At 41.8% G+C, this 14,171-nt stretch overlaps 1 protein-coding gene across 1 annotated transcript in view; it reads right to left on the bottom strand.

Annotated features, from left to right (window-relative positions):
- Positions 1-8,398: 8,398 nt before the first annotated feature.
- Positions 8,399-14,171, bottom strand: part of RAD21L1 (RAD21 cohesin complex component like 1) — a 40,442-nt gene continuing 34,669 nt past the window's right edge. Inside the window, exon 13 of the mRNA XM_027824973.3 lies at positions 8,399-8,796. Coding sequence (XP_027680774.2) covers positions 8,608-8,796 — 189 coding nt within the window. The 3' untranslated portion in view covers positions 8,399-8,607. The remainder of the gene's footprint in view (positions 8,797-14,171) is intronic.

Here is a 14,171-nt window from a genome sequence, read left to right as displayed (position 1 = left end):
GAGGACACACTTTGCCGACTTAATGCGCTTAGTGGGGACATACACAATCGACTGTATAAAATCGATTTCTAAAAATCGACTTCTATAAAATTGACCTAATTTCATAGTGTAGACATACCCTTAGACACATGCAAACTAAATAATCCCTTTCCTCCTTCAAATCCCTCTTCAAAACACACCTCATTCTGCGGAAGTCTTTCAAACAGTGACCTTTGCAAGGTTCCTAAACCAGCTACAGATCTTGATCTTCAAGTGGAGGAGTCAAAATCTCCAGCATTGAAATCTGGGTCCTATTGAAGATTTCCACAAGGGAGAGATGACCTCTTCTCCCATGAAAGACTTGAGGGACAGCAGTATGCTTCCTATAGACACTACAGAGTCTGGTGACTTAAAAATACCTAAAAAAGAAAAGGAGTACTTGTGGCACCTTAGAGACTAACAAATTTATTTGAGCATAAGCTTTCGTGAGCTACAGCTCACTTCATCAGATGCATGCAGTGGAAAATACCTGCAACACACTGAAAGTTGGGAGTGCCAGTTTTTCTGGACAACTGAACTTTTCCGTACTGAATCGGAGCTCAAAGGAGTTTGTACAGTCCACAGCAGAAGCCAGAACCGTGAAAGCAGAACAAATAATCTGCTCCAATAATTGTATCCCTAGAGTGCAAAAAGAGAGCTAGGGAAGGTGAGAATGTCCATATCTTCCATCCACAAATGACTGGAGTGCAGCAGAACTCTCTCTAGCTAAGGAAGAGGCAGGGATAGTCATCCCTGCAAGAGAGCGGCATCCGGGTCACCATTACAATGTACCAACCAGTACTGTAGACTGTATTTCTGCTGTTTCATCTTCCTATTCACTGTTGTGTCCTTCTGTATTTGTATTATTGTAGCACCTAGGATCTGCAGTCGTGTCTTCTCATGCTCCTCAGGTACTGCAGTTATTTTCATGTTCAGACCCTTCTCCCCCTGCTCTCCATCTCCTGCATCACTGGCATTCATTTTTCTCCACCTGAGTCTCTCATGCAACAATTTTCCTCTGGCTGCACCATACACGGCAGGTCTTTCCTGTTGCCTTCCTTGTATCATACCCTAACATGTCACTTCCTCTACTCTGCACTTGAAAAACAGCTATTAAACAGGGTAGCAGGGATTTATGAAGGCACTACCACAAGGCAGTTGCAGATGTAAAATATGCAGTTAGTTTCCCCGCCCCCCCCCCCCCCCCCAAGTACAGAAGAATATAACATAAGAATGGCCACACTAGGTCAGACCAATGGTCCATCTAGCCCAGTGTCCTGTCTGCCAACAGTGGCCAAAGCCAGGTGTTTCAGAGGGAATGAACAGAACAGGCAATCATTGAATCCATCCACTGACATCCACTCCCAGCTTCTGGCAGTCAGCTAGCATAAAAGTTAGCATAAAAGTTTACTTGAGGAGTGACAAATGATAGAGTCAGTAACTACTCCCTTAAATAGTTAGACGTGGTCTCAGGAAGTCCTTGAAAACTACCTTTCTGACAAGGAAGCCATTTCCAAAAAATTCCTTTCATAACATCTTAGAGCCTATTTCTCACAAGTTTTCACTTCTGGTTTACAACTACATTTCCTAGAATGCCCCTCATTTGAGCCTTCCTGATTCATATGCAAGATGGCTCTTAATGACTCAATGGGGAGACAGCAAGCTCTGGTGGGTAAGGCCTGGGGCTGGAAGTCAGAGACACTTTTTTATTGCTGCCTTGGTCATAGGCCTGCTCCCAAGGTAACAGTTGCTAGATTTTGAAAAACAAACTCCCTTTTTCTCCACAAATTGGTGCTCAGACTCCTAAATAAAAGTGTCTGGCCAGCCCTCAAAGAAAAGAAAAATATAAGCCATTCATAATTACAGTCCCAGGCCAGTCTAAATTTGGATGAGATTTCTCCTGCACATGTCATCAATGGAAAATGTTCTGCTTCTATAGAGAAAGACTTAGGTCTTTTAGTTCTGCCTGGTAGGGTCTCTTTCTTCACAGAAGGCAACCTGTCAAATTGATAGCCCTGGAATAACTGCAAGGACTCCTTGTTTAATTTGTACCTTAATAGGTTATCTCAAACTGGGCAACAACAAGCAAGCAAACAGCATTTAAGTAATAATTAATGGTTAATTCTACTAACTCTTACTCATGTGAGTAGTCTAACTGAATCAATGGGAAGGGCTCCTCTTATGCAGGATTGGGCCCCGATTCCACAAACAAGTAACTTTTTACACGTCAATGGTGAGCAACATTTGTTTGGGCCCTGACGAGGGCATCCAAACTGACAAATGTGTGGAAATTCAGAAATTCAAAACGAAAATTAACACCACTTATTTAACGTTTTTGGGGAAGGGGCAGTCCTAGGACTTAAACCAATGGCAAACCAATCTTTTTTCCAGTTTCCATAAATAGTATTTGCCCCCATCTTTTAGACAGTAGAAAAAATTGTGGCTGATATATTAAAATCCCCTCCATTTTTTCTAACCAGAATTGTGGACATACCCTTAATGCTAGCATCCAGATAAACAACCTGCCTGTCTTCAGTGATCCTTTCCAAAATACTGGATCCACCCATTGCCCTGCATATAAATAGCAATGTTTCCTATAACCAGCAATGTTTCCAATGGAGTATTAAGGACCCAGTCCTGAAACTATATTCACACATGCTCAGGAGTCTTCTTGCTCGTTATGGGATCAGAGCTCAAGTTTGTACTCAATCCATTAATTGAATTAATATTTTTTTTAATCACACTGCATGCATTTTTCTGTATGGATAGTATATGGTACACAGTGAAGCATTACTAACTACTGTATGATCCTTGACTTATCAGGCAGAGGTTCATTTTGCTTTGAAGACAGCAATGAAGCCTTCGATTGAAGTCAAATTATTCCTTATAAGAACGGCCGTACTCAGTCAGATCAATGGTCTATCTAGCCCAGTAACGTGTCTTCTGACAGTGGCCAATGACAGGTATTTCAGAGGGAATGAAGAGAACAGTGAATCATCAAGTGATCCATCCCCTGTTGTCCACTCCCAGCTTCTGGCAGTCAGAGGCTTAGGGACACCCAGAACATGCGGTTGCATCCCTGACCATCTTGGACCTATAGCAATTAATGGATCTATCCTCCATGAACGTATCTAATTCTTTTTTGAACCCCATTATATTTTTGGCCTTCACTAGATCCCCTGGCAATGAGTTCCACAGGTTGATTGTGGATTGTGTGACGAAATGCTCAAGTTTGTTTGTTTTAAACCTGCTGCCTACTAATTTCATGGGGTGATCCTGATTCTTATGTGAAGGAGTAAATAACACTTCCTTATTCACTTTCTCCACTCCATTCATGATTTATAGCCCTCTATCATATTCCCCCTTTAGTCATCTCTTTTCCAAGCTAAAAAGTCCCAATCTTTTTAATTTCTCCTCACGTGGAAGCTGTTCCATACCCTTAATAATTTTTGTTGACCTTCTCTGTACCATTTCCAATTCTAATACATATTTTTTGAGATGGGGTAACCAGAACTGCATGCAGCATTCAAGGTGTGGGAGTACCCTGGATTTATACAGTGGCATTATGATATTTTCTGTCCTAATGGTTCCTAACATTCTGATAGCTTTTTTGACTTCCGCTGCACATTGAGTGGATGTTTTTAGAGAACTATCCACAATGACTCCAAGATCTCTTTCTTGAGTGGCAAAAGCTAATTTGGATCCCATCATTTTGTATATGTAGTTGAGATTATGTTTTCCAATGTGAATTACTTTGCATTTATCAACAATGAATTTCATCTGCCATGTTGTTGCCCAGTCACTCGATTTTGTGAGATCCCTTTGTAACTCTTTTCAGTCAGCTTTGGACTTAAATACCTTGAGCAATTTTATATCATCTGCAAATTTTACTACCTCACTGTTTACCCCTTTTTCCAGATCATTTATAAGTGTAAGTGAAAAAAAATGGTCACTTACCCTATTGTAGCTGTGGATCTTTGATATATGTTGCTCACATATATTCCACTTCTGGCATGCACGTGTCCCATGTGCGCAAGATCAGAATCTTTTTGAATAGCAATGTCCACTGGGGCTGCACCTGCACTCTGCATGCCCTCCAGCGCCCTGTGGAGCAGTCTCAACTGTGGTGTAGCACCTTCATTAAAACCGAACACAGTTGATACAGGACTCTGTAGTAGTGGGGGAAAGGAAAGAGAGTTGTGGAATATATTGTGGACAACAGATCTAGGAAAACTACAGGTAGAGTAGCCAACCATTCGTTCTTCTTCAGAGTGATTGTCAACACGTATTCCACTTCTGGTGACACACAAGCAGTGAGCTCAAGGCCTGGATGTGGGTGCTCGGACTCTGTTGAAACAATGACTGTAAAACAGCTTTGCCAAAGCAGGCATTGGATCTGGAGTCCTCAGCTAAGGGACAGTGCTGGGTGAAGGTGAGCACTGAACTACAGGGAGCTGATCTGTAAGTCTCTGAGACTGGACTGCCCCTTTGCAAAGCTGTCGAGGCTGCTTGAGCTCTGGTGGAACAAACCTTGATCTCCGTAGGGGGGTCCAAGTGAGCTATTGCAGAGAAAGTTGTAATGCAGACCAAAGCCCATTTAGAAAACTTTTGTGTGGATACAAACTGACCTTTCATTTTGTTGGCAATGGCCAGAAATAGTCTAGGAGAATTTCTGAATGGTCTCAGTCTGTCCGAAAGGTAAAAGATAGTCCTGACTGCATCCAAGGTATGGAGTTTTGCTTCACCTTGAGTGGTATAAAGTGTGGGAAAGAAAACTGGCAAGTGGATCACTAGATTCAAATGAAATTAAGAGACAACCTTAAGCAAGAATTTTGGGTGGGGGCCTTAGTGTCACATTGTCCTTACAGAACACTCTAGACGGGGTTCCTGCCATACAGGCTTGGATCTCTCCTATTCTTCTGGATGAGGTTACAGCCACTAGGAGGGTGATCTTCATAGACAGGTGGTATAATGAACAGCATGCCAAGTGTTCAAAGGGAGGACTCATTAACCCCAATAATATAATTATGAGGTTCCAGAAAGGCTGAACCTCGACAATTGGTGAAACCTAACAACTGCTGGGTGTGAGAAGATCGAGTGACCGTGTATGAGAGGATGATAAGCAGAAATAGCTGCCAAAAGACTCTTATGGAGCTGATGGAGAGTCCTGAACACTTTAGGGCTAGCAAGTAAACTAGAATAGTGGTTACTGCAGTCTCTAATGGAGGTAAGGGCATCTGGATTGCCCAGACAGAGAATTGCTTCAATTTTTCCCCATAAGTTGCTTTAGTGGGGTCCTTTCTACTACAAGCCAGAATACCCTGGATGTTCTTGGAAGAGGATCTGTCTGTGGTTGTTAACCAGCCAGCATCCAGACTGTGAGGTACACTGTTGTGGGTCTGAGTCTAGAATATGGCTCTCTGTTTCCATTATTATATCATGTTGAGCTGGAAGTGTGATCAGAGCCTGTATTGATGGACTTGATGAGCCTACCAAAACTGTTTGGGCCATATTGGGGCTATCATTATGATTAAGGCTGCATCCTGTCTGAGCTACCTCAGGACCGTATGGTATTAGTTGAATGGGTGGGTAAGCATACATGGAGGGGAATATAATTAGTCTAACTATAACACCAGTTACAACTAACAAATAAGTAGGGAAAGCACTGCACCAGGAATGGGACACTGCAGGAGTTCCAGCTTGCTGTTCTGGGCAGTAAGAAGAAACTGAAGGGCAGTTGTGGCTACTCTTCCCTTTATACCTTTGGCTGTGGGGCACCGGAGGGCGTGCAGTGTGCAGGCACAGCCCCAACAGACATTGCTATTCCAAAAGGTTATGGTCTCAGGCGCTTGCACACCAGAAATGGAATACAGGTGGCCAATCACTCAAAGAAGAACTGAGAGATTCTGTCAGGTGGAAATCTATCTATGGCTCTGATCCTGCAGTTGACAGTCCACGGATGCACTGCTGTGCCCCATTTAAATCAACAGGACTCTATGTGGGCACAAAGGTGCACCTGCAGTCGCAGGACTAAGGCCTATATTTATACATCAAAAACTAAGAAAGCAATTCTTGAATTGAAATACAACATTAAAGTACAGTCCTGCTTTGAAAAGCAATGGTAAAAAGGAAAATATCTATTAGAATTGGAATTGCGAGATTCCATGTTTATTGTGTCTCAAAGACTCTATAACCAAATGTGCTCACTTTAAAAAATATTTTTTTTAAATGCCAGCCCTGTAAACGTCATCTGGGCTCTGGCTTCTTTCCTTCTTACGCATCATTCTCAGTAATGAAAGATCTTGCAAAAATCATAACTTTGGTAACATCTCTGCAGCCCACATGCCTTTAAATTATGCCTCACTATACATGTGCAATGGAGCTAAGGAGCTGATCCAAATCCCCTTTGGATCAAGCTCTAAAACTCCGTTCTTTTGCAATGCCCCATAAACAATTTAAAAAAACAAACAAATCTAGGAGTTAGCCCCTCCTCTGAATTTTCCACTGTAGCCTGTCTCCTCTATATCTATCTTTTAGCTTGTAAGCCCACTGGGACCAGGTCTATCTTTATGTCTGGTACAGTGTCAAGCATGTCCTCACTGTTAAACAAAGAATAAGTCTTCCTCAACTTGAAATACACCTTAATATGTGGTGAATCAAACAGGGATCCCCAGAATTCTATCCAGGAGGCAGAAGCCCAACTGGGAGAAGGAAGGAGCAGAACTGGAGTCCTTGGGATGTACACTTGAGTTTACAGTGTTTATTTTAATTTCTCAAATGCCCTTGTCTGAAGTTCAAGGTGCCTGTACAAATATAAAATACATACAGTGCAATCTGCTAGATAAGTGCCAAACCAGCTCTGCTATTCCCTGTTTTCAGCTTCTTCCAGTCATTCTGGACATCTGTAACTTACAATTTTTCTGAGTTGCACACCAAATCCTAGGAGCAAGCATATCAGCACTTTCAATAACAGTGGTAATAAACTCACTTTTTCATTAAAGCTACACAAAAATCAGATAATTATGGGGAGAATAGGAACCTTTAGCATTCTGTCTTACATTTAAACTGCTGACAGTTAAAAAGAGACATTTTCTCCAGGATATTTCCCAAAAATGGATCACTGTTAGGGCTGCCCTACAAATCAAGTGTAAACGCTATTTTTTTAACTGTATAATTTTCCAGGCAGCCAGGGAGATGCTAAATCAAGTAAGCAAATCCTGGCTCCAGTATGTGTCTGTTGGTTTTGACACTTTACAGCTGATACCAACAAGATAAGAAGATGTCTGCTTTTGCTTTTTACTGATTTAATCTCAATGGTTTGCACACAAAATACATCAACATTTTGTTAAAAAAATTTAGTGTACATTACCGTCTCACATTTCAGTATATTTAAGATAACTAATTTCTCAATGCAGAAAACACCAATTTACAACATTGAAATAAAAGTGATAGAACATCCTAGGAGAAAAGGAAGGAAATGATATAATAATGCACTGAGTTAGTTACAAATAAATTTAACAAAGAATTTTAAACATCAACAAATAATTTAAAAAGAAGTAATCTTTAAGAAAAATACTGAGCAGTATTTCATAGTTTAACATGTCTTCCTGATGTTATATGAATATTTTGGGTCTGGAGTAACTTCTCTACAAAGACCCAAAGAACCAGCAGAGTAACAGAAAATGGAACTATTAGTTTTCTAGAGTAAGAGACATGGTCAGCAGTGTTTGAAAATCTATTGCGAGAGCTTAAAAAATAAAGTTGAAACTCTCCTTGTATGGAAGTTATAATTTTAAAATGGACTCTAATGTTTCTGATAAAGACCACTTAAAGGATCACTGTTATCACAAAGTAGCAAAATATTGTTTATTGCTGTTATCCAATAAAAATAAAGTTAAAAATAAATACACATGACTTTCAGTTATGAAATAAACAGACAGTACCATGGTTTGTGAGTTCTATATAAGTTTTCAGAGATGTACACAAGTTGAATATTTGCATTAGTTAGTAGGATTTCATGGACCATTATATATGGACATTTGTATGTGACTTATATAACCTTAGAATGCTATAGGAAATAGTCAAATCTATTCATGGACCCTATGACGTCTGGACTGAATATTTAATTGGTCTTTTTTGAAAAATAACCTAGTGCAAAAGAGTTTGGCTTAACAATTTTTAAAAACAGTGTTTGTCGTAACTCTAGACAGGTTTTATAGAACTTTCACAGAGATTTTTAAAAGAAATTTAATATTCAATACAAAATTCGCTTGAGTTGAATGCTTATTTTTAGCTTTTCTCCATTAACAAAATATTGAACTATTGATAATATTAAACAAAATATTTTTTAAAAACCTAAATAAACATCTTCTCCATGAATAACCACGAAATATATATCACACCTACGCAAGGTTAGCTATTACATAATCCAGAGAGGAGGTGCAAGGATGAAAAAGGGGGAACTATTTGTCAGTTCCTCATGGTTTGATGAGACCTTCAACTCCCTCCTCTGGAAAAAAGAATTTTTGAAAAATTCAGAGCACAATTTTTAATCGGTCTCTGAATCGTATGTATAGATAATGCTAGCTCTCAGATAATATGGAACTTTGGACCCACAGTTGCTATAATATCAGCATAAGGAGCACACTGAGTAAGCTTAATAGCCAGCTGTTTCTTTAGAACAAGGAAGCTGTAAAACTTGGCTGAAACTTGTTTCCGGTCATCGTTCTTACAGAGCTTCAAAAAACTGACAGAACTCACTCCTGATTTGTTGATGTACTGTATAGAAAAAGAAATTGAAAAATATAGTTAGGTCAGTTTAACTGCTAATAAAACTAGATCCCATGGTGTTGGAACCAAGGTACTGATTTTACAAACATTTTTGCACAGGAGTAAATATTTACAGGACCGAGGCCTTAAGATGGTTTCTTATCTGTATATTTTAATGTATGTAATTTTCCTAAAGTTCTTCACAAATTTTACGGTGTTGCCAACTCTTGCAATTTTATCACAAATCTCACAACAGTTTGTGTTTTCTTAACCCCCCCCCCCCCCACTTCTGGAATCAAGAGATTGCATGGGAATCTAAGCTTTCATTTAAAAAAAAAATTCTAGCCTTTGTGGTTATGCAGAAAAGCTTGAAAAGATAAAGCAAGTGCATCCTAACAGGGCCAAAAAGCAAAAGGCAAACAAAATGAACCTAACATTTATTTAAAAATCTCATCATTTTGTGGGGTCTGAGTCATGGTTTTTGGATGGTTGGAGTTGGCAATACTGTTGATGATACAAGATGAAATGTATCCCATAAAAATCTACTTAGGCCTTGATCCTGCAAAACGTTACATGTATATTTACAGTATAAGTTATTCATTCCATTTAATTCAATGGGACTACTCAGATCCATAAAAACAATCACATGTGTAAGGCTTTGCAGAACTGCCGGTCCTTATATTATAATTTACTGTGGCTTTTGCTATCTTCCCTTCTAAGTACAGCAAATACCATTAAAAATACAGTAAAGTCTATCACAACTTGGTAAACAATTGTGTGATTTTTGTAAATGGCTATGTGTATGACTATGTAAATATACACACATGTATCACACCGGATATGTGTGTGTGTGTGTGTGTGTACACACACACACACAAACTATGTTAAAAGAAGATTATTAAGGTTGCAAAATCAAGCACTCCAAAGTTAGGAAATGCTCGAATTAAGTTTGCTTGTACCCCCCTTGTATGTTTGCATTTTGATACATTCTTTAATTGTATGATCACTTACTATTTTTTTCCACAGAATCCCTGCCTCATTCAGTGCACAGAATAGTCTATGCTCAATTAATGCACACCTATTCAATATTTTGTTTTCTCCTAATTGTTCAATGTGTGGCCCATGCCTTATTTACCACACATTATTCAAACCTTGTTCTGAAGAGAGAATTATTAATTTTCTCATGGGTTTTTCTATAGTACTCATCACTATAGCATCTGAATGCTTCACAGACATTAGATAATTAAATTTCGCAACACCTCTGTGAGATGAAGAGTTATTACTATCCTCATTTTACAGATTGGGAACTGACGCAGAGAGATTAAGATAAAAAGTATCCACTAACCGTGGGTGCTCATTTTTGAGACACTAAGGACCTCAGATTTTTCAGAGTATTTAGTATTATATAGCACTGTTCAAAGCAGAACTCCTATTGACCTCATTTGCAGCCCTGAGACCCCAGAGTCTCAAGCTAAGCACCCAGAAGGTGAGGAACACCCAAGGAATGACCACCTATGAAATATGTGGTTTAAGTGACTCATCTAGCATCACACGGGAACTCTGTGGCAGAGGTAGGGACAGAATCCAATTCTCCAGGACAACATTCAACTGTCCTAATTACAAGACCATCCTTCTCTTCCTGCCATAATCTTCCTGCCTCATTCATTGCACACTTTCCAACTTCAGCAACAAATGAAGCAAGGATCCTGCAGACAGCAGTCTCCTTTATTACAAAATCCTGATTAACCACCATAGCAGATCCATCCTGTGCACTGAACGAGACAGAGGTCCTGTGGAAAAACCTGTATGTGACTATGCAGTGGCAGACTGTATCATAACGCAGGCATGCAAGCAGGCCGAATCAAAGTTGCACAGGCAGTTTTAATTCTGGCATTTCCTAGCTTTTGACTTTGCAGGTTAATAATGTTCTCTTCATGTAGTTTTCTCTGTGTGCACTTGCCCAGGTTTAAAAAAAAAGCAAAACTTAAAAACAAGAAATTCCATCACGCGGCATCATATTGACACCCATATGGGTCATCAGCAGGGTTGGAATCTTCAGTGCCACTGCATCAACCCCTACCACATGAGCTAAGGGAGTCACTGATAGTAACAGCAGGATGTCATCCTCTATGTGGATCAGCGCTAGCACGGTTTAAGACACTTTGCCAGTAGGTTTCACAGATACTCAAAACAGAGATTTAAATGGTGAGACTCAGAAATCCTGGGTTCCATTACAGGCCCTGGAAGAGAGTGTGTTCTAGTGGGCACACTTTTTGCCCATTCCCCAAAAGTTTGACCCCTTCTCTCCTGTCCCCTCCCCTCCCATTCCCCACCTCCCCCGCCAGTCCCACTACCCTTGGCCAGCTACTGTCAGACCTCCCCACACTGCCTGGCTCCTTGTCCATGACCCACCCAAATTCCGACTCCTCATCTGAACTAGCCCCCTTTCCCCTCTGGCCCCCTATTGACTGCCCCCAGTCCACATTCCCTGTCCCTGATGGGTCTAAATGCTAATCTCCTGCCCTGGGCTCCATATACAATCTCTTTCCCCTGGCTCATAGTTCCAGTCTCTTTTCCCAGCCAGTCCCAGTCTCCTCTAAAGTCAGACTACAAGATCTAATGGTCCCTTCTGGGATTAAAATCTGAAGGTTACTTACATGTAACCGGAGTTCTTCCAAATTACTTTGCAAATTCACATGCATGGGTATTGCACTGCCTGGTGGTGCCTAAAGGTAGACCTTCTCTAAGCAGTGCCCAGAACACGTGCACTCCCCTATCATTCCCCCGCCCCCAGTGTTTTTGAACATTCTGAGAGTGAGGCTTTATAATGGGGTCTTGCCCCCTGTACCGCTTCAGTTCCTTCCACTGCTAACCCAGAGAAACCATAATAAGACTCTGAGAAAGAGGGGATGGTGGGTGGGAGCTGTGAATATGCAGTTATCTCACAGAACTCTTGTTACAAGGAAGTAACCTTCATTTCTTCTTCGAGTGGTTCTGCATATTCCCAATTATGTGCAGTGCTGAAAACCAGGAGGTTGGAACAGAGTCCTAATTAAATAATGACTGAAGCACTGACTCCAGGAGTGGCGGAAGCTCTCTCAAACGGGGGGTGGGGGTAGGGGAAGGGGAAGCGGGCACCAGCACCCGAACCATGACCCCGCCTCCCACTCCGCCTCTTCTCCCAAGGCCACCGTATGAAGGTTCAATATGAATGCCATGCAATCCACCAGGTCGTAGAACTGAAAAGTATCCTCAGAAGAGGAAGAAGCAGAAAGCACACTCACATGCTCATCAGCTGACATGAGCTCATCAGGTGACATCGATGTCAGTATCCATTTGTTCTTGTTCAAAAAGAGGAGCTCTCTCTTCATCTTTCTTTTCAGATAGTGTATCAGGCACCATTGCCTGAGCTGCCAATGGATCTGGTGCAACCAGATCCAATGATTGCTGAGACACTGGATCCTTATCAGATGAAACATCACCTCTCCATCCATAAGGAGATGATTCAGAAATTCCTGCAGTGCAATGCAACATGGAGACTAGGACTGCCAGTCTCTCCAACAGCTGGGATCTGGAAACACACCATAGGAGGAGAAGCAAAGGAGTGAGGGAATCCAGGCTGAGGAGGCATGAACTGGCCTCTGAATGAGGACACTACCTCAGAACCACTTTGGATCATACCAGAGACAACAATGGAACCAGAAGGCAAAGAGAAATAAAAGGTGGGAAAGATCTGCCAGAGGATCTTGCAGGAGTCTTAGGAAGAGGATGCACTGATAGATGTGGAGAAAGACAATCTCCTCTGCTCTTCTCTTTCCAGGTGCAGAAGACATCGACCATGGAATGGATGACACCCGTTTCTTCTTCATCGTCCTCTGACTCTCATTTGGTTCTGAGAAGTGATGAGAAGCAAGAAGGTGCACATCAGACAGCACTGTAAAAGTCCTCTTCAGGTCTGAGGACAGTCTCTGAACTGAAGCAGAGGATGGAGCCTGTCTCACAAATTTAAGTACCAGATCCAAGTTTGAAGTTGAATCCAGAACCAACCAGGGTTTCAGAGTCAGAACCACAAATGCCATGTCAGAGTTGGATGGAGCCGATAAAACTGACGTACAGAATCTGGCATTGTTAACACTGGCTGTCTTCTCCCTCGTCTTCTTCCTCAGAACAGCTAAGGCTGGAGCCGATCATGTGGCTCCAGGATCTTCAGCAGGAAGACGGCCTTTTAACACGCGTGGTGCTTTCGAAGCCTTGACAGCTTTAACAGAAGGATCTGGAGACCGAACTATTGAAGATCCCAATGTCCTGGGAACCTTTAGGCAGCTTAGTCTTGCTGGAGGAAGCCTCAGGAGCTGAAACTGATCTCTTAGGCTTCAGATCCGATGACCATCTGGAACCAGAGGATTTAGCAGCTAAAGCCTCCATAAGCAGAAGCACCTGCAGTCTATTCTACCTGTCTTTGCATGCTCTGAGCATGAAAGCCCAGCAAATGGAACACCCAGAAGGAGAATTACCTTCAACCCAGCACTTCAGACATCTAATGTGGTCATCCAATGCCAGGAAGACAGCTGAGCACAAAGCACATCTCTTAAATCCCAGATTCTTCTTCTTCTTCTACTGTTCCACAATATCATGAAACCAAACCTACCAACTCTCCTTAACTATCTACACTTATTACTTAACTACACTGCACACTGAGAACAACAACAACTGAAACTATCAAAGGCACTATCAAAGGAGGAAAACCCCTGGATCTGAATGGCCTGGAACGGTTCACTTCTGTCTGCTGCAGCAATTGGAAGGAACTGAGGTGGCGGAGTGCAGTGCCCCCTTATATAGTCTTGCCCTCAGAACATTCAAAAGCATTGAGGGGAAGGGTGGGGTGAGGGTGTGAGAACATGCGCTCTAATAGGCAGTGCTTGGAGAAGGTTCTACTGTTAGGTGCCACAATACTCATAAGTGGGAATATGCAGGGCCATTTGAAGAACTATTAATTCTTTACCCCAATCTCTCAGATCCAGTCTCCCCACAGCCATCTCCCAGGCCTGGTCCCATCCCTCTGTTTCCCATTCCTCCCAGGCTCCCCCACCAACTGCCTGGCCCAGTCATCTGCCCCCACTACCAGATCTGGCTTATGTCCCCTGTACATTCAAATCAGACAGCTGCCTCCTCAGTGGTGCCTGGGTGCCAGCATGGGGGTGGGGGAGAGAAGGAGGGCATCAAGAGCACAGGAGAGCCAGTCTCCCTGCTCTTACTTCTGATGCCTAGCCCACAGCAGTCTAGACCTGTAGTTTTAGGGAAGTCCTGCTCAGTCTTGGGCTGGAGAATGCCAGATTCTGTATGAACCTTCTGAGTTTTTAGCTGTGAAGCTCTACTAAGCAGTT

The sequence above is a fragment of the Chelonia mydas genome, chromosome 13 (assembly GCF_015237465.2).
Source record: "Chelonia mydas isolate rCheMyd1 chromosome 13, rCheMyd1.pri.v2, whole genome shotgun sequence".
In the NCBI taxonomy this organism is placed as follows: domain Eukaryota; kingdom Metazoa; phylum Chordata; order Testudines; family Cheloniidae; genus Chelonia; species Chelonia mydas.
Note: the sequence above shows the minus strand (reverse complement) of the source record. Positions and strands in the feature narration are given on the sequence as shown.